Source organism: Cryptomeria japonica, chromosome 9, assembly GCF_030272615.1.
Source record: "Cryptomeria japonica chromosome 9, Sugi_1.0, whole genome shotgun sequence".
NCBI lineage: Eukaryota > Viridiplantae > Streptophyta > Pinopsida > Cupressales > Cupressaceae > Cryptomeria > Cryptomeria japonica.
Genome location: NC_081413.1, coordinates 700,303,007 through 700,324,487, shown reverse-complemented (window position 1 = coordinate 700,324,487; position 21,481 = coordinate 700,303,007). Strand labels below are relative to the sequence as shown.

Here is a 21,481-nt window from a genome sequence, read left to right as displayed (position 1 = left end):
GCATTTCCTAACCTCATTTCTCCTTGATCCTTGAAGGAACGTGAGTGTTTTGATAGGATCGCCCTGGTCCTTGTCCAAAGGACAGGAGCGATGTGGGGCCTTTACACCATTTGGCGATGTTTGGACGTTCAAAACTCTTGTTTATCACCTTGTTGTCATACCATGGACCCTCCAGAACATTGCAATATATTGTCCTTACGTGAATTTTGCATGAAATGATCAATACATCTAATATCGCTCTGGTCCCTTCCTGAGGGACAGGAGCGAAGTTCATTATTATGTGCTTGTTCTTGTTTTTACCAACTTGCAATTATCTTCATTGCGTGGAATGATGTCCTTTCGACCCTCTTGGTAACTTGAAACTTGTTTGCCTTTTGAAATTTACGCCATTATGTAGATATCGCTCTGGTCCTTTCCCAAAGGACAGGAGCGATCTGGGTTATAGAGCGCAAATCCTTCCATGTGATGACCTTTGCAACGTTGCGCTTGATGGAAATGCCTTGAGATGTCTTCGCCACCCTTCGTCTTGACTTGGATCGGCCTTGAACCTTGGAGGGACGACCTTGAACTTTGGAGGGACGTATCATCACCATTGTATCGCCCTGGTCCCTTGGAGAGGGACAGGAGCGATCCTCCCTTTGTGGCCTTTATCTTACTTTGCCAGGTTCCAAGTTTATATTCAACGGAGTCGTCCTTCTTCACTCTATCCACCCATGCCTTTACATTATTTGTAACTTTGCAAGAAAAGCAATTATATCAAAAATCGCTCTGGTCCCTTCCTGAGGGACAGGAGCGAACTAGGCATTTAACACTGGTATGGACGTCCCAAAAATCTTCAATTTATATTCAATGCATTCGTCTCATGTTCTCCTTCGTTTTTGAACGTAAACTTGCCTTGACCCTTGTCTGGATTTTGCAAAATGAAGGAAATTGCTCTGGTCCCTGGGAGAGGGACGAGAGCTACAAGGTACTTCGCTCTGGTCCTTTGGAGAGGAACAGGAGCGATTTAGTCAACATAGGTCATTTTCCTTCGTTTTTGCATCTCAATTTATATTCATTTGGCAAAGCATCTTCCCTTGAACGTCCTCAAATTGCTAAGTCATTAAAATCTTGCAAGGACGAGGTGAAATTTGATTCGTAGCTCCGGTCCTTCACTGAGGGACAGGAGCGATTTTCTTCCTGGAGGCATTTCTGTGCTCATGAAAATCTTCAATTTATATTCAATGGAAAGATCTTGTCGTTCTTCATCACTTCAAACGTAAAATTTGTCTGGGCTCTGCAAGGATGATGAGATATTTGAAATTGAGCTCCCGTCCTTCACTGAGGGACAGGAGCGATTTTGCTCCTACAGGCCAAAATAACATGATTTTACACATTTTATCACTTCACAAGGCGAAAACAAATCAATTCCAATGCCCAGGATCAAACTTCAAAAAAGTCAAAATTTGGTCAAAATATTCAATCAGACAAAAATTCATATTTGACGGTCAACACTTAGACAAGTTTAAGCTCTGCATGAACATTCCAATTGAAAATTAGACCATTCTGGCGAATTCATTTCATTCAAAATTTGCATTCTAGAAAAGGAAACTCAAAAGCACTCTCAAAACGACTGGATTTTGGCTTGAAAAGGCAAAATTTAAAACCCTAAGGCTTAGCCCTAAATCCAGACTACTAACTGACTAACAAAACCCTAAAAACAAAAGCGAAAACGAGCGAAAAACAAGCAAAAAGAGGGGGTCCCCATTTGCGATGGGGCGATGTGTGAAATGGTCACAACACAATGCCAAATCTACCCTTACATGAGCACAATATGCATACGTACAGCCTGAAACATTGGTAAAAGTCTCAGATTTTAGCGAGTTGCAGCCATGGATACTGGTGGCATACTTTTTCGGGTTTTCCCCCTTCATGACAGCATCCCTAAATGAATGCCCTACCTTCGCATGGCTCTTAGATTTTGAATGGCTTGCAATTGAGGCCTCTTTCAGCCTCTTGACTCATTAACAGTTGTAAGGGATTTTTCATCACTCTTCTCCAATAGAAGGATTAACATTCCAGATTACACCATTTAAGCCTGTATCAAGTTGGTTTCCGTCACCCAAACAAGAAAACCTATTCACAAAAGCCGTAATTTCAGGATTTTTTAAGAGAGACATAATGTCACTTATGGCTTTATTAACAGAATTACATCCAAATTATTATTTGATGGTTATTACATTTGTTAACTTTCTGAACATTATTGATTGTTCTCCTTCAGCAGGGCACAGAAATCAGCAACTTTGGTTTTTTATGTATTTTTCTTCTATACTTAGCTGAGCATGAGTCTTTTATTTAGCATGAAATTGCTATTCTTATATTCAAAAGGATTCTAAAGATTAGCTAGTGTTTGTATTCCTCGAACAATGTGCTATCATCTACTTCATTCACTTGCTGCTTTAGTTTTTGTACAACAATGCTTCTTTTCCTAAAACTTGGCACTCCACTGAGATAGGTGTTTATAAAGCCTGGAAGCTTCTCTTATTCTATAAAAGAAAACTGAGGTGCATAAGTGAGAGCCTGGCAAAAAAATTGAGGGGTGAACAGTTTCAAATGCAGTGTAATTCATTTCATTTTAATAGAAAATAGATTTTTGAGTTGCTGCTGTTCATAGTTTCAGGCTTCAGCTATGCTTGCAAGTTATCATACTCAAGTCTGTTGTTTTGATTTAAGTTTTACTTTAAAATTAGGGTATCCTCTAAGTTCAGGATCTGCTAATCATGGTCTGTAAATTTAACATGGTAACAAAGCAAGATATTTGAAATCTTCCAAATCTGTGTAGGGAGTGTGTTGCTACCTATGAGAAGTTGTCAAAATATTTCAGCAAGTGTGATTCCCTTGCCTCGATGATTGAAGCAATATGGACCTGTGGGAGGTTGTACATGTTAATCTAATATAAATTTTCCTTTCAAATCTACCTTTCAAAAATTAAACTTACCTCTGTAGAACAAAACCACACACTTGTACTTCACAACTACATATGCATTCCAACCACAACACTTAATATAATATAAATTTTCCTTTCAAATCTACCTTTCAAAAATTGAACTTACTTCTGTAGAACAAAACCACACACTTGTACTTGTAAAGATTGGATTGTTAATCTACACCAGTCATAGGCTGCTGATCTGAATTATTCCTCACTGATCCGACTGGTTTGAACATGTTTAAGAAGCTGCAGTCATGACTAGTATAGGTCTCAGAGAGTGTGACTGCCTAGAGGGCATTTCCAACTTTACACCTTGACCTTGGATATGTAGATTGCAAATGCTATGGGAAGAAGTTGATATTTGGCTTTTTCTGGAACTAAAGTTGTAACTCCTGCGGATCCTATTTAGCTGGCTGAACATAACAAAAGTTGGCCAAGGCGAAGAGAGTCATCCTAAAGTCAATGGATAACTGTTTGATTCCTCACATCATAGAGAAAACAAGAGCAAAGGAAATGTACAATATGTTCACCACTTCATATCAAAGTATGAATATTTCCCACAAAAGTTGCTAGAGAAAAGCTTAGTGCCACATGCATGAGTGATAAAAACGCAAAGCCACTTAACTTATGAAGATCAATAAACTTTAGGAAAAACTTGTTGCAATAACAATGAAGGTGGATGATGATGAGTTGGTGCCATTAGCCCTAAAAGACCTCAAACTGGGACCCATTTGTTCAAGGTGTTTGCACTCACAAGAAGCTTCCCACTTTTGAAAAGCTTTCAGATGATTTTATCCAATTTGAGAACAAACTAGAAACTGTTTCAGCAAGAGTGGAAGAGAATAAAAAACAAGCCCTCTTCAGGAAGATGAGGAAAGGACTTGAAAAGGTGAGGATGGAAGGAAGAATTGAAAATCTTCTGACAAGGGAAGAAAGACTTGAGCCATATCAACTTCAAGTGTTTCAAACACCACGAGAATGACCACCATGCTTCTGTGTTCTAAAATGAAGGGAAAGGGCAAACGGTAACAACAAAAGCAGTTTGCTGGAAGAAAAAGAAGAAAAAGTTTTGCAGACTTAGAGTCTCCAATATAAGACTCGGCTGAGTTTGTGAGTCAAGTTTATAGCAGTAGTAACGTGCATGCCTAGCATTTCAGGAAAGCAATGTCCGGTCTTTACAACATTTCATATAAATCACTTTGACTAGCAATATTTCCTATAATGTTATTGTTAACAGAAGTATTGATGCCCATATTAGTTGACCATGGTACTAATAAGGATACTACTAAGCACCATTCTAGTCAAGAACGTATAGGTCAATAATGACAAAATGCTATTGATCAGTGACCATAAGAAGATTACAAATCATAAAAGGAAACTTCCCAGGTACGACATTATTAACAGCTGATCTGTAACAATGAAGATTCCCAAACATTTACCACTATAATACAACAATTTCCTATTGATAAGTAGAAATGACCGGGAGTTAATGACAGCAATTTTACTGTTATTGAAGGCAACAGTCAGCCGCTAATCACAATAACGACAGTCATGTCCCTTTTCACAAGGTTTTCAGACCCAATAATACCAGAGGTCTTCACAACTATAGATAACCACATCCATCTTTGAAATACAAACAGCAATAATTACTGTTATCCCTTGGTAATAGATCTAACTAATATTCAATAATAGCAGCTGGAAATCTTAACAGCTACTTACATCATTCATATTTCAAGGTATCAAACCTGTGTTGCATGGGTACCCGTACCCAACCCCCTAGAACGCGTACCGGAGACTGGTACGTGTCTCCCGTACCGGAGACCCGTCAGGAGACGTCTCTACACATAGGAGACTCCACGTCAATGAACCCTGCCATCTCCACCCTAAATATAACACGCAAAAGTCAAAAAGTTTGTCGCGATGCATGGGCAGAAGCAAAAACCACCGACGTGAGACCCATTTTCAGACATTTTTATGGCATTTTGATTTGACTCATTTCACATTTGTGTACTTAAACTTCAAAGTGAATGTTAATTCTTGTTTTGAAAGTTCAACGTCATTATATTTTTAGATTTTCTATAAATTATTAATTTGTATTTTTTAAAAAATTGGCGTCTCCAAGTACCCCCGTCTCCTATTTTGAAAAAATAGGCGTACCGGTATCGGTACCGGTCTCCAACGTCTCCGAGTACCCCCGTACCCATGCAACCTTGTATCAAACCCATTTATTGAAGTTCTACAGTAGAATGACCAAAAACTTGAAGGTCTGATGCTTATATAGGAAAAAAACTAATTTACTATGATATTACCAATGACATCACCAATAATTTATATTGGTGAAGATTATGGTCAAAGATATTTTGAAAAAGTCGTGATATTTTCAAGAAAATGTTGAGAACCCTACTAAAAATATATTTCAATATATTTTCAAGATATCAAATTCTATGAATTATCCAACATTTCCACAAAAGTCACACAAGATCCTAACCTCGTTACTTAGGTCCACCAATGAAACTCAAAACCTGAACATGGAAGGGGGTGGAAGCAAAGCCTTCCCCTTCCACTCCCATGGATTTTATATCTAGACCTTCCTCCATACCGACATTAGAAGTAGACATACCAAACAACTAATTTGGAAGGAACAGTTGCAGAAGCCACAACTCGTTATGAAATCACCACATATAGCAGCCTTGGAATGACACCCAAACACATGATCTACCAAGATTCCCTTGACAAAACCTAGCGCTATTATATCTTGGCATGGGAAGATGCATTGTAGGTACTTGTTCAAATACATGCACCAACAGCACTCCACTGTGCACCTTTTATGGCTACTCCATATCAACCAATAACCCAAAGAGAAGTCATAAAATCAAACCTACACAATCATATAACTCTCACCACCACCTTACCATGGCTGAATTAGGACTACTCTTGGCATATAATATGACTGAACCCTACACTGCTACCTTCCGTATGAACCTAATTTACCATACCATGCCCCAATGAACCTACCATCATGTCTAGAAAATGCCATAATGTCTAAAAGCTGCATTACTATATAATTATTGAATTATTTCCCAACTACCTCCCATGAACCTGGCTTATAGTGTCTGCACAACTTATACATAACTCTACTACACATACTTAAGGTCAAGAGTTAGAGGGGGTAAAGGGCTAGCAAAGGTTCCGAATTGGGCCATGAGCTTGCTCTTTAACTTTGTATAGCCATAATGGAATTTTGATTAACACCTTGGCCAAATGGTCTACAACAACGTTTACATATCTTTTTAGTGAACAAACTTGATAGATTGAAAATTTTGCTTTGGTACTTGACCTCCTCTACATATCAATTCAATAAACTTGATAGATTCAAGATTTTGCTTCAGCACTTAAGCCTCCTCTACATTCATTTTCCAACTCTGACAATTGCATTGATCACTATCAATGAATCTCCTTCCACTATTAATTTAGAATAATCTTGCAATATAGCAGCTCCTAAACCTGCAATTAAAGTTCCTCATTCGGCAACATTGTTTGTGCATATACCCAAATATAGCGGAACTTGGGTTTCCCCTCGAAACTCCATCAAAAAACATTTTGTAGAGTCTGTCCAAGGGGGAGACCAATGATCTTTTATATTGGCTTTGGCACTCAAACCAGAGTTAATATCTCTAATATGAGTGCCACTTAACCCTTAAATGGGAGTAATATAATAATTATTAATAATACAAGATATTGATATATTTATCATATTAACTAATTTTTATTTTAAAAAAAATTTAGTTAACAATAAATTTCAATTTCTTTTACTATTTTTGTAATTAATTTTTCAAACATATTACCAGTGAAACAATAATCATTTGGGGAATTAATCGACAAAACAAAAGTATAGGATTTTTTCAAAAAATCGGGAAAAAATCGGATATACAAAAAAACGTAAAAAATTGCAGAAAAACAATCAAAAATACTTTTTTTATATATTTTAGAGTATTTCCATAGCATAGAGATATTGTAGGCAAATAAAATAGACACTTGAAAACATGAATTGCAGGAAATAGATTTTCGTTGTTTATATTCATATCACTGATTACGTTCCACAAAATATACTACACCATAAATAATATCTAGATGGTGATAGATGTCAAAATGTCAATTACAATATAGTTTGTGACTTTGAACAAAGTCAACCTGTAAACTAAGTACAAAATTCCAAAATCTCAAATGTAGGCAATGACATGCTAGAGGGCAGGAGGCCCTGATGATGAAGCTCCTGGGTAAGAGCCTGTCCTAATTCCTTCAACCCATTCAGGACGAAAGTTGGCTTGCCTCATGATATCAAAATCTTCAGACACAAGCGGACGATCAGCAACAACATAATCATCATCAACATCATCATCAACATCATCAGCATCGATATCTCATCGAGGTCAATTGGCAAGCATTCCTCAATAGTTCCTGATTTTGCCCATGTAGAAATTAGTGTTTCCCTTACAAATGAAAAACCAATGAATAGTGAATACAATTCAAAAAACTGCAACTATATATTAATATTCTCACCTTGAGCTTTCCTTATCTTCAAGCAGAGGTTGTGATGAACAAATACCAAGTCATTCAGTCGTTGTTGTGATAGGCGGTTGCGTTTCTTAGAATGTATGTGTTCAAACACACTCCAATTACGCTCACAAGCTGATGAGCTACATGGTTGGCTCAAAATACGCACCGCCATCCACCTCAAATTTGGTATTTCATCTCCAAAAGAAGCCCACCATGCAACTGAAAAACACATTATATGGAGATGATATTGTAAGACTAAGAATATCTTATAATCTTAACAAACTTAATGGTTGGCAAAATAAAGAGATTGTCAAAAGTTTATAGAGTCTACCTGGTTGAATTGTCTTTCTGCTTTGTATAGCAGCCCTAGAAGAGAGAAAGCCCTTAGCATGCTTGTACATTTCCAGCTCTATCGTAGCCACATCAAATTTTTCCAAGTCAGGAAACATTTTTTCCATGCACTTGAAAAAGCCTTGTTTGATCTCAGCATCAATTTCCAGGAAGTCGGTCTTATAGAATAGCAGAGGATTGAGAAAATATCCTGCAGCATTGAGAGGAGTGTGCATTTGTCCATCCCATCTCCTATCAATTATGTCCCACAACGGCATATACTTATCCCTGTTATTTTCCAGCTTACTCCTTATCACCTCCTTGGCCCTATCCATGGCCTCATACACATATCCCATTGGGGGTTTATCTCCATCCACTAGTCTCAAGACTTTTACTAAAGGCTCTGAAAATTCTACAATTTGTTCAATAGATTCCCAAAATGTGGTAGAATACATATACTCTGCCACTGCTATGCAATTTGCTTGAGTTGTGAAACCAGACTCCATCCACTCAGCTGAAACAAACATTCGCCTCAAATTACCTTTTTGTTCACATAATGTTTGTAATGCAAGGAAATATGTTGCAAATCTTGTCACTCCTGGTCGAACTAGCTCTTTACCTCCTGTGAAAGAGCGCATTATAGCCAAAACCCTTGTGTGATTATAAACAAATTTGGTAGCCTTGTGAGCTTTCTGAAATGCCGCCTTAACCCATTCAATTTTTCCAATGTCCCCTAGGGTTAGATCAAGGCAATGTGTTGCACATGGTGTAAAAAACATGGAATGATATTTATCTGTCAGAAGTCTCCCTGCAGCAACACAAGCAGCAGCATTGTCTGTGATAAATTGAACCACATTTTGTGGCCCTACATCCGTAACTACCACGTCATACATCTCAAACAATGCATTTGTGGATTTCATCATATTAGATGCATCCACAGATTTCAAAAAAACAGTGCCAATCTCACAAGAGACAAGGAAGTTAATAAGAGTTCGGTTCCTTCTATCTATCCAACCATCTGACATGATGCTGCAACCAGTTCTAGCCCACAGCAATCGATGTTGTTTAACAACATCTTGAACATCCTCTACTGCATCTTTCAGCATACCAACCCTCAATGATTCACAAGATGGGACTTGAAACCCGGGACCTACAGCTGCAATAGCATCTACCATGGGTTGCCAATATGGATTTCTGGAAGCATGGAATGTCGTGTGAGAGGAGTACCAATAATTAGCAATTGCCTTCTTTGCTTGTTCAGTGACAGTTTTCCTCCATCCTGTACTCTCTAAAGTGGTTTGTGATCCTGGTGTGGTACGAGGTTGGAAGAAAGCATTAGTGTTTCCTCCACCTGTGTTTGGTCCACGTGCTATAGAATTGTGTCGACCCAGATTCCCTAAAACTCCCATCTTCACCATCCTCCTCACCCAAATGGTTCGTCCTGGGATCTACAGAACGAGAACCTAGTTCAACACCAATTCTTGCCTTTTTGGCCTTACTCTCAGCAATCCCGTCAAGAGATTGCTTTGCTTGATATGAGACATCTGCAGGGCATGCCTTGCATATCACGGTGTTATTTCCTTGTTCTTTGGACAAATGCCATTTGAAACGATAAATTCCACCACTGATCTCTTCTAGACACCAATTGCACTTGACCTTCGTGCTACCAGAAACTGTTGTGCAATGTGTCCACGCAAAGTCTTTTTGACGCGGCATTCTGATCAAGAATCAGATCTGTAAAAACATTACACTTAGTCTTAAACTTTTTAGGTTTCTAGGGTTGGGCTTGTGTATAATAATTGCATTTTAATTACATTGACATGGGAAATTGGAAACCTAAATGTAATTGAATTTCAAGTTTACACCAATGGTATACTTCAATCATTGCTCAATACATAATCTAGTAGATGACCACAAACAACTGTGACATTAGTTCATAAATTTACGACATCAAGACAAAGAACTAATAGTAGAAGTCACACACAATTATATGAGCACCTATATTAGACCTTTGACACTTAAAGAATCAATGATATGCAAGGTAGATGTAAGAGCAATGTCTATGACAATGTTAAGAGCAGTGTTAAGAAGAGTAAAATGACTATTGGAGGAGGATGCCATGCAAAGTTATATCAAAATCAAGATCAAATAGAATATTAGTTGGGCAAAGCTAAGACTTCATATTGTCACAAGTCATAATAAAGACACAATTTCATAAGCATGTTAAGTAGACTGGTTTCTAAACGCCCTATGACAAGTAATTCCCCATCCTTTGTCAGGATTGATGATTAGGAAATAAGGATTGGGGCTTAAGTATGGTAACTGCCAAATGTATTATGAATCCTAATTGTTCCTTCACTTATGAATTGTTTTCTATCACAAAAAACCAAAACAAGGAAATTCTTAAGTGATATGGTTGAGCAGTAGGGTTTCTGTGGTAGTCTACCCAATTTTATATAAAATATATCTCTATTTTCTGTACAAATTAAACTGTATAAATTAATAAAGAAAATGGAGTTTAATATGATTTTTATTATATAGAAAATAGAGCAAAAATATATATACAAAAAACATATACATAAATTTTTTTAAAATATTTTATGTATAAATTTCCTATATATACTTTATTTTCTGTATAAATTTTTTATAGTGGCTACATTTTCTGTATAAATTTATACAGAAAATAGAGTATATATTTTCTGCATTAATCTATGATTCTATACTAATACAAAAAATATATAATTACTTCTGTATACAGCCATTAATATAGAAAATTAATACAGAAAAATTATAAAGAAAAGTTAATACTATATTAAATAAAGAAATATACAAAAAAATACTCTGTTTTTTTAATTAATTTTCTATAAAATACATAAAATTAATATAGGAAAATTAATACTCTATTAATACAGAAAATCACATTAAAAAATTCTATTTAATATAGTCTCTTTTTCTGCATACAAATACTCTATTTTTTGTATTAATTTTCTATAAAATACATAAAATTAATATAGGAAAATTAATAATCTATTAATACAGAAAATCACATAAAAAAATTAATAATCTATTAATACAGAAAATCACATAAAAAAATTAATAATCTATTAATACATAAAATTAATAATCTATTAATACAGAAAATTAATAATCTATTAATACATAAAATTAATTTAGGAAAATTCTTTCTGTATATTTCTGGCAAATCACATAAAAAATACAGAAAATCACATAAAACTTTGGATGTCATTCAATATAAAAAAATTCGTGTAAAAACCTAGCAATGGCGGAAGACCTCTTCCCGTCAGTTTGCAATGGCGCGACCTCTTCCCATTTTCATCGAGCTCCCATGCCTCTTCTCTTCCCGTCGGGCTATTCCGCGACCCCGCAATGGCTTCCGTCTTCTCTTCCGATCGAGCTAATTACGCGACCCCGTGGCTTTCGTTGTTAATTTACAAACACCTTCCCCGCGTATTTATAAAAATTCTGACATTTTCTAACATTTCGCGGCGTGTTTAGGGTTTTCACGGGGATTTTTAGGGTTTTCGTGGGTTATTATTCCACACTGGCAATTTTTACCAATTAATCGCGTCTAATATGTTCGTTTTTTTGCCGATTATACCCGAAAAAATCATTGACCGATTAATTGCAATTTTGGGGGGGAATTAATTGGCCAGACACCCCATCAACGATTAATCGGGTTTAATTGCATTTTTTTCCAGACTGTTGTTTCTATGCATATTACTATACTTTGCACCACCTTCCCCATGTAATCCCAAGTTTTGAGAAAAAACATTGTAGTTCCCAAAACCTGGCCCCATTATCCCCTATTCCAAAACTCAGTAAAACACTGATTTTAAATGTCCCTTGACTTATAAAAATCCTATCAACCCTACCATATCTATCCACTTTTCTCTTATTTTATTATTCTATTCTTTTTTCTTATGTAGATATTTCTAAACTTACAGAGTGCACGCCTAATTGGTGCCTAACACTAGCTTGTAGGAACATCGTACAACAAATGAATTTGAATATGTAAAGCAGATAGCTGAAATATGGTAAAATTGATAATAATTAATCCCTCAATACTCATAGGAACAACCACAAAATAGCGATGTGAAATAACACCAAATAAAGCTTAAGTGCTAATGTACAGCAAGCACAAGGAGCAAGTAAATTTACCGTTTTGTTCCATACTTTTGATAGGTGAGTACAAAAACCAGAGTGAAGATCATGTGTGATGAAAAAATCAAGTCTCCACAACCATAGATTACTCCACGTGGAACTGTGTAAACAAGGTCATGAATATGAGATCTTAAATTTACTGAGATTAAATAAGTAAGCATTCTCTGATATTTTAGATCACGAGCTGATAGTATATGAACTTACAATTTAGGAAGAGTACTTCAAGTATGCTGTCAGGATGAGGAAGGCGAGCAAGTTTAGAACCCTGTATTAAAAAAATGAGAGCATTAATAATTGAAGTTTCACCCAGTCACTTTAAACTAGAACCCAGTAACAATAATATAAATAAGACGGATATAAATGACCAATAGGCATGTAAAGCATATAAAAATTTGCGTAAATGGCTGAAAGATTATCTCAATGGCATAATTAAGCCTGTCATATCTAAAATAATCACAAATGCAAAGCTATGTATGCCTAGAATTCAATCATTAGAAGGAAGAAAGGAAATAACCTCGCGACAGTGATAATTAGGACCAGGCAACTGAGTTGACATGAACGTGACAATTCTTAAGAATTGAGAAACCTGGAAGTCAAATGAAATGTTAGAAAATTGATTGCATGGTCAAATGAAATCTACCTACTTTTGAGACGCAGACAAACAGCACTTTTAAAGACAGTCTTTATGTTTTCCAACCATTTTTCTTTCTGAGTATCTAAAGTCTAAACCATTAATCTTGTGTACACATTTCAGAATTTGTATCCAAAAGCCAGATAGCTCAAACTCAATCGCAGAATGAACCATAATTAAATCTATGAAATAAACCATAGGAAATGATCTGTTCCAGCATATTTTGTAGATAAATTAGAGAACAAAAGACCTCAAAAAAGAACAACAAAAAAACAATTTTGTTTTAGCAATAACCCCCAAACACACAATAAAATTGGGGAGATATGCAGTACGCCTGAGTGGGATTAATGGTGAACATCCTGCGTTACCATCCCCAAGGTACATCTTAAATCCAGTGACGTTAGGGTATGTGCACCCTGTATTTTAAGCAGAGTCAAGTGCATGGTGGATCTCATATGCCTAATGCTAACCATTTTCTAAGCACAATTAGGTGCATGCAATGCAATGCATCATAAACCAAAAATATACTCTTTTCCTCTTCTTTTATCTTTGGTAAGAAACATTGCAACATATGTTCTTAACTTTGATCCCATTCACATTCCAGTATCTATCAGCGGTGAAGGAAACTTTATGTGCAGCTTTCCTAAAACTATAACCATATAGATATCAAGGAACAATTAGACCAGGAGTATAAAGAAAACCTGATGTCAGAAAAAATTGGGACACAAGAAAAATATGCACGTTGGCAGATGTGATTGCCAAGAGTTGCAGTAATATTTTCCTACTTGGCAAACAATAATCATTCACATCAAAGTTACCATGCTGAGGATTTTTTTCACCTTGCCAAATTTCTGAATGTTCGCAAACAAAACTAATAGCAAAAAGTACAGTAGTCTGCTTTTACATGGTAAAAAGATTCACAAACTAGACAATTGCCACAGTTTCCTCAAAAGTTCTCGAATTAATGTTTCTAGAGTTCAATCATTTAAGACTTGGTTGCAATTAAAGAAATCCACTCTGACTTGCAAAAATGAAAATTTACGAGACAGAAAAACCTACCACCAAAAAGGCCAATACCCTGCACCATAATAGCACCGTGTAGAACTTCTTGCTATGGCAAATGAAGGGGTGAAAAGTCCACTGCACAATAAGATTTGGAGCAACAATCAGATGAAAAATAAGAATCCTTCAGCATGTTAATATACAAAGTAAACGAAAAAAAATCAGAAATCAATTTCAATTTTTTAAACCCGGGAATAGAATTAGTTTCTGCAATTCAAATTCACATTATCTGACAAGCAAAGAAGTTATCATATGAAATTACTTTCCACAATTAACTTTATTTATTAGTTAAATGCTACATCTCCTACACATTTCCAAGGCGGTGACAATCATGAAACAGCTAATTCATTAAACAAAACAGAAGCAGCTTCTTGAGCATAGTGATCACTTTTTCAATTATTGAAGCTTGGGACAAGACATTTTAACCTACACATAAGAACCTAAGGCAGCACATTTTCAAAATAACAAAATAGCAAAAGAACTTAATGCCTGATTAGAAGGCTAGAAACCCTTTACATAATACTAGAGTATCTATCCACATTCTACTTTTTTCTAGGGACTTCTTTCAAAGCACTATGATCGCATCAGTTGGATACTTTGTCATGCATGCCCAATGTAATATTAGGAATTAGGGTCAATTTTATTTGATTTTAGATGCTCAGTATCTATTTCTAACATTATGGGTGTATCTCAATACAGACACATGTCCCCTGCACATTGACATCAATAGATAGCAAATATGCAGAAGCATATGAATAGAATAGTATGCCCATTTTAATGTGGACATGAACAACATCTTGTCTAACTGCTTTTAGGATATGTCTAAACCCAGACTTGGAATATAAAAAAACTCATTTACAAAGCCATCATGCAATCAGCATAATCATCCAGCTTAAATAACCTCATTAAGTAAATCAAATAGGTGCCATGGGGAGCAAATCTGTGTAACGATAAGTGTTTTCTAATCTTATCTTACCACAATTTAGGCCATCTGCTAATGTCAGCTGACCTTTTGAACACAACTTTTCAGAACACATCCTTTATTTTGTTGTTTATCAGCCAAGTTTTGATCTAACCCCACAAAAGCCAATGTGAAAAACTGATAATCTATCCAGAATTAAGTAGACAGAAACCTTTAACATGTCAACATACACATGCTGTCTGTATTTCATTGGTTCTGTACTTACCAAAGAAAAAATATATATAACAATAGTCTTAAATAAAATGACATTTAAGAATGTCATGATATTTTAAATGTTGACAGCTGCTTAATGTCAGACAGCAACTGAAAATAAGATGAATTAATTAATATGAAACATAAATCTGAAAACAGCAGCAGACTTACTAAGATGAAGGTGAAAAAGATAGTGCTGAAAACCGTCTCGCTGATGTAGGCTTTCTCTTGCCCGAGTTCCTGAAGCAATAAAAATAATTAATATATTATCATAATAGGCAACAAGTTGGTTAAAGCTGCGACTTCCTTAGTTAATTCGTGTTCAATGTAAATGCACAACTATTTTCCACAAAAGCATAACAATGCATAAAATTAAAGATAGGAAACCAGTGAAAGAAGAACATTTTAATATAGGAACAATTGCCATACAGGAATAAACTTAGAGTCTAAAGGTCAAGTTTTCTATTCCCGATCTATTAAAATTCATTGAAACCCAAGAAGGTGAAGCAATCAACAAATCTAGACAAGTATTCTTCATTTTCGTATCAAGGATTAACCATCAACAAGACAGTCCCGTAGGCATTCTGGGAATCTCAACTAGTATAAGTTATAACTATAAACATTCCAAATTTATGAAACAATTGTACAAAACTTACGGGAAGAACTATAAACCCAACATCTTGAAGGGTTGGCCCGGGACGGTGTAAATAATGAACTCCTCGAGCAGCTAAACCATGAAGATACTGCACAATGTAAAGTTTGTAAACCATGCAGATAGTTAGTATTTCTTTCATAAAGCTTTTCAAAGGTTACCGTGAAGTAATCATTCTCAAAGTGCTCTGTCATTTAGTTTGCCTTTTGTACAATGAAGTGAACCCTAAATCTATGAGAACAAGCAAATAATAGTGGATAATATTTGTCACTTTAACTTGTGTATAACAGGGAATGAGAGCTAATCCAGTGGATTGGTATATAATTTCATTCCATGATAATGACAGATGAGTTAGGATGTTGCCATGCTTAAATTTCTGATTTATGAAGAAAACTGTGTTGTGTTGACATGTGAATCACTGCTTTTTTAAACAGAAAATAACAGGACTATCAACCTGAGAAAATGGGATTCAATCATAAACAAAATGCTATTAGAAAACTCGTTAATGATCAACTTCCATCTAAGGCCTCTTATAGGGTTCTGAGCCCAGCTCTGAACAGTGTTACTGTTGGGTGTGAAATGGAGTTGAAGCATACAGATAGATCAATATCTTTGGAGGGTTTGGAGAATGACGGAAAATTGTCTGTGCTAGAAAGAGGGGAAGAGAATCAGGATACAGAAGGGGAGGCTCAGCAAGTTTGTGAAGAGCTGCATGTTTGTGAAGAGCTGGAGGAGGATTGGACTGTTGTGAAAGGGAAATGAGTGAAAAGACAAAAGAAAGAGGGACCAGGCCATATGCTTCTTTGGTCTCACTCTAAAGATAAGGCAAGACAGAATTGTAGTGGTTCGGCCTCTTAATGGGTCCATGCTGTTTAGAGTTGTGTATTGATGGGGAGGTGGCTCCCCATTTGTAGCCCCACCTGGTTCAGGCCAGGCTAAAATCCCAGCTCAATAAATAAAATTAAAACCTTATTACCGATCAAAAAAAAATGCTATTAGAAAACTTACAAGCAGCACAAAGAAGTGCACTAGACCTTTCTATCTGCACAAAAAGACAATCTTCAAACTGACATTTGTTTAGGGGTCTAGCCTCGTCAAGTAAATACTGAGGATCAGATTCCTTCACTGCCGACCATCAAAACATCTAAAACTGCATTTCAACTAATGCAGAACCCATTGTCTTGTGATTTGGGGTAGCACTAACCAGTAAATAGACCCCTCTAGCCAAAAAGTGAATGCAGATCCATATTCTTCTACAAGACTCCATGATAAATAATAAAATTTCTTAAGTATATTTTGGCTAATAGGCCAGTATATTCTCAATTGTCTTGATAACTGAAAAAAAGTTCTGAAGAATCTAAAAACAGATCAAACTAGATAATTTTTTAGCAACAATCGGATGCTGCATCATTTAAATGTATGCCAGCCATAACTTAGAAAACTGAAAACATTCCAAGAATAGAGAATGTGAGGCTATGTGGATGTATTGACAAATACTTTGTGTGGTTTTGATTTGTTGGTATTATGATTGTTGTCTTTTGTAGCTGCTAATTAATTACAGACTTGTTTCCTTACAGCATCACATAACCAGTGTTAAATGTATGGGTGTTCGTCTTTCTTTTGTGATTCTGCTGAAAAACAAAGAAACCAAAATCTTATCAAATGATTAGGTGTGCATATATGTTTTTCACTTATCCATGAGGTAGTTTTATATCTTAAATATCTGAAGTGGGTAGTTTAAGACTGGTGTTTTAACATGGGTTATTCTCCCTTCTGTAAGCAGACAGTGACAGAAGTATGCAAAGTTGTATTGATAAATATTTCATGTGGTTTTGATTTGTTAGGTACTATGATTGTTGTCTTTTGTGGCTGTTAGTTAATTATATTTGATATGCAATCTGTTACAGCAGTGAGCAGATAGATCGTTTGTGGTGATCATGGCTTGTGCTTATGCAGTAGGATTTATGAGGAAAAGACTACAAGCTCGTGAGACTGTTCAGAAAACTAAGAAATGGAATTAGCAACAGATAGAGGTTAGTTTGAGAGCTATAATGGTTTGCATGTAAATGGTCAAACAGTAGATTTCTACTTTTAGCATTAAAGCTCTTAACATTTGATCATGCTATGTTTTATAGAATTTGATAAAATGAAAAAACAGATATAATTATTAGTTTCTGTGTATACATAATGTAGGAGAGGCACCCAGATAGGCAGCATTGGCTCCAGATTTACTTGCACCCGTGATTTCTGAAAACTATTAATTAACTGAGCACTGTTTAGACTTGCCGCTGTGCTTGTATTTAGACTTATCCATGTGCACATCCTTAACAGATATTTGTGTTTTAGTTGTCAATGGCCCCAAGGTTACAATATATCTGCACATGAATATACCATATCCCAATTGGACGATGTAGATTTTCCCAATTCTTTGTGTACAGAAGTGCATGGACATGCCCATGTGTTTAGAAATATCGGGCAGTTGTTTTAATAGTTATCAACTGCTGACTAAGCATACAGTCAACTTCAGCCCTACAAGCAATCCACCCTCAAAACAGAAAGTAATCAACTTCAATTGAACAAAATGTAAATTTGCCCATTTGATTAGTCTACATATGATAATATGCCCATATTTAGGATTCCGGACACAATTTAGGATCATGGTCAATTTCCCCGATTCCTCCTACCTAGTGACTGACTAGGCGTAATGCCCCCACCTAAAATTTAAAACCCAAAATTAAAACCTGTGCCCATCTCTTCCGATGTGACTCGAGAGATTGATGACTGCTGATTCACAAATTCAATAATTAACATTTATTATATGGAGAATGCCAGCAAGGTCTTAAAAAGGGATTAAAAAATTATAAACTAAAATTAATTTTAAGTTTAGTCTTAGGAAAGTTAAAGGGCATATGAAAGGTTATGACTATTGGGGAAAAATAGGTATACAAGGAAATCAAAAAGGAAACGAAAAGATCATCACTGAATACATTTTATAACTACTTATTACTCCTTGTGGAACATGAACTGTGGTTCAGCAATCTGAGGACAAAACCCCTCAGAGTCTGAAATTAGAGAACAAAAACCCACTAATTTCCATTGCTGAGTTAGAGAATGAAAATCCCTGACTCGAGCAGATTTAGAGATATTTTCAAGGCATTCCATTGAAGACAAATCACTGTAGAAAAGAGGCTGTTTTAACAACTGTTGGAAAGAGACAATTTGTCCATTCTAAAACTAATTTCTGAGTATTAAAGATGATTTACAGAATTAGTTATTAGCAGAAATTTCTGAATTACAAGGATTTTATGTTTATACTAACTGTGAAAATTATTGTAAGTGTGAGTTAGGGTTTATTATATTCAAAGTAAATTAAATAAAAATTTAAAAGGGGCATTACAAATGGTGTCAGAGCTGTATCTTGCCAGCCTATGAGATTTCCTTCCTACGCAACTTAGTGACATAGCCAGCAGATATTATCAAAGGAAACTTAGCAAAACTCAACATCAATTTTCCAAAGATGAAGAGATAGAATCTCCCTTGGAAGCTGAGGCAGTAGAAACAAACATGGTTCACATGAATGACAACAGAAATATGCAAATAAGATTGATAGAAAATTTGACCTTATGTTAGATATGATGGGGCAAATGTTACATATGATGCATAACAACAAAACAAAAGTTGATCTAATAGATACATGTGATGAATTTTGCAAAAAGTTGATTGAAAAGTTCGATAGAAAGGATCCTAAAGTCCATTTTAGAGAGTTGATCAAGCTAAAACAAGAAGGAACAGTGGAGAAATATGTAGAAGAGTTCCAAACTTTATTTGTGATGGTGCCTGATATTATGGAAAGAAAATTAATTGTCCTTTTTATCGAAGGGTTAACTGAACCTCTTGGGGATTTGATTAAGGCGTGATTTGTTTACCCTTTAAGAAGCTACTAAAAGAGCTTTGAATTTAGCAACTTCAGTGGCCATAAATAAGTTCTTGCAAAAACCCCTCCTAGAGGATAGAATATGAAACCTTTTCAAAAAGGTCTTTCTCAATAAAGGGCAGTACCACCAAAAAGCAATTTGGATTAAGTAACCAAAAATGACTTCACAGCAATAAATTATGTTTTTCTAGTAGAAAACCATGGGAACTTGGACACTTCTGTTTGGGAATAAGCTAAGTACATTATATAGAAGTGATATCTGATGAGGAGGTTAAATGTGAACTTGGATCAAAAATAAAGGAAGGTGAACATTCAAGGGATGCACTTCCAAGGGGGGCACGCCACCTTAGAGGGAAGAGACGTGGACTATGGAAGAACACGACTCTTCATCCGAAGGAAGAGATATATATGGTAGTTTGGCATTCAAGGAGGAGGGGGCATCAGAAAGGAAGAACACAAGCAGTTTCATAATTAATACAAATAGTCAGCAGACTTACATATCTCCAAGTATTTGGTACAATGCATAAGGACTAGAATTCTGATCTGGATATCTTGTCTTACACGTAATAACATATAATGATAAGAAATTAACATAGAGTTGTTAATATATATTTATATATTTTTATCTTTGCTATTATGATATTGTGCATAATAAATTATAGTGAAGATTCCTTAATACTTTATCCAACCAACCGTCTCATTATGAAGGGGAGAATGAAACACGTGATAAGGAATGCAAATAGCACTGAGTTCCATCAGGCACACCAACCCTAGGCGGAGCCAGGAGGCCGAATGGCAGGTGTCATTCCGTGCTCTTGGGCTTGATTGAAAGGGATAGGCTCAAGGCACCTTATGTGATCTCCCAAGGTACTCCACAATGTAGATGGGTTGTTAGAAGAAGTCTTATTGAATCCCACATACACATTAGGTAATTTACAATGGTGATTAGGAATCTCTTTAACAAATTAATGATTATATGCTTGCCAATCTTTCAAGGATATTAGAATGATAACTAACTTGATTCTCGGCCTTAAATCAAGACTTCAAAGTTGGCAAGTTACAATTCTTTAATATACTTCATATTGCATTTGGTGATTCTAGGGCAAAATAAAGGAATATCCCAAAAGGGGACATTACAGAGTACAATGGCTGTGCTCTTTGGGAGAATTTACAAAAAATTATCAGATTATGGAGTTAAGATTCCAGCCAACAGGTAAAGACGTAGTGTGACAAGGCATTACTAGTGGATATCCTAGACTTATATCAGCAAAAAGAACAAAGAAATGTTTTAGGAGTGGACAAGTAGCATGGGTAGCACAATGCTTAGTAACCTTTACAGCCACTACAATTAAGAAAGCTTATTATGTGGACATACACACGCTCTTTCAAAGACATACCTTCAGGATTGCCTCCTGACAGAGGGTTTCAACACATAATGAAACTAGAAACTGGAACAAAACCAGTAATTACTACTCCTTATAGGCACCAAAGAAGATTTAAGGAGGCATCACCTACTTGAATATTTGTTAAGTGTCTTTTAGGTTCAACTGTGCAGAGAGTTAGTCTTCCAATATTTTGGATCTCACTACATTGAAATTCTTCCATAAGTTTTATACTGTCGAGTCATTGCAAATTATAAATCAGTTTTCAGCTTGGTTATTTATTATGTGATCAACCTACACTGGACAGAAAAACACGTCACTTGACTATCAAAAATTTCACTCTTATGTACCACAGAAAAACGCAAGACACGTATCCCTGCTATTCTGTGCCTTTAGTTATCATTCAAGCAGATTGTCCATGTGCATTTTTCATGTTTGTAGCTTTTTGTTCCACTTAGTAGTCATCTATGGAAGCAGTGTAAAATATATATCTGTGATGATCTCTGCTAATAACATACAGAAAATAACCCAGACAAACAACTGCAACCAGAAGACAAACTCAAAACTACTCTAATAACAGATCTTATTGTACTTCATTAATATTTCTTC

General features: G+C 35.7%; 2 protein-coding genes across 4 annotated transcripts in view; both read right to left on the bottom strand.

Moving 5' to 3' along the window:
* LOC131073936 (phosphatidylinositol:ceramide inositolphosphotransferase 1) overlaps positions 1 to 21,481 on the bottom strand; it is a 32,959-nt gene that overhangs the window by 8,760 nt on the left and 2,718 nt on the right. For all 3 annotated transcript variants that reach the window (XM_059210891.1, XM_058010458.2, XM_059210892.1), the window contains 6 exons: positions 15,561 to 15,647; positions 15,076 to 15,144; positions 13,728 to 13,808; positions 12,552 to 12,623; positions 12,242 to 12,302; positions 12,035 to 12,137 (listed from right to left, as the gene is read on the bottom strand). In XM_059210891.1, the coding sequence (XP_059066874.1) occupies positions 12,035 to 12,137; positions 12,242 to 12,302; positions 12,552 to 12,623; positions 13,728 to 13,808; positions 15,076 to 15,144; positions 15,561 to 15,647 (473 nt within the window). The remainder of the gene's footprint in view (positions 1 to 12,034; positions 12,138 to 12,241; positions 12,303 to 12,551; positions 12,624 to 13,727; positions 13,809 to 15,075; positions 15,145 to 15,560; positions 15,648 to 21,481) is intronic.
* LOC131073935 (uncharacterized) lies at positions 6,992 to 10,382 on the bottom strand. Its single transcript, XM_058010457.2, has 3 exons — positions 7,857 to 10,382; positions 7,529 to 7,744; positions 6,992 to 7,426 (listed from the first exon to the last, which is right to left on the bottom strand). The coding sequence occupies exons 1-3, from the start codon at positions 9,271 to 9,273 to the stop codon at positions 7,299 to 7,301; spliced, it is 1,761 nt and encodes a 586-aa protein (XP_057866440.2). The 5' UTR covers positions 9,274 to 10,382; the 3' UTR covers positions 6,992 to 7,298.

What these genes read in the sequence shown, in the direction of transcription:
- LOC131073935 (XM_058010457.2), bottom strand. Translation starts at nt 9,273, where the DNA reads ATGGTGAAGATGGGAGTTTTAGGGAATCTGGGTCGACACAATTCTATA. An exon ending in CAGAAAGACAATTCAACCAG is followed by an intron (nt 7,745 to 7,856) that starts GTAGACTCTATA and finishes TGTGTTTTTCAG; the next exon opens with TTGCATGGTGGGCTTCTTTT. An exon ending in GAAGATAAGGAAAGCTCAAG is followed by an intron (nt 7,427 to 7,528) that starts GTGAGAATATTA and finishes GGGCAAAATCAG; the next exon opens with GAACTATTGAGGAATGCTTG.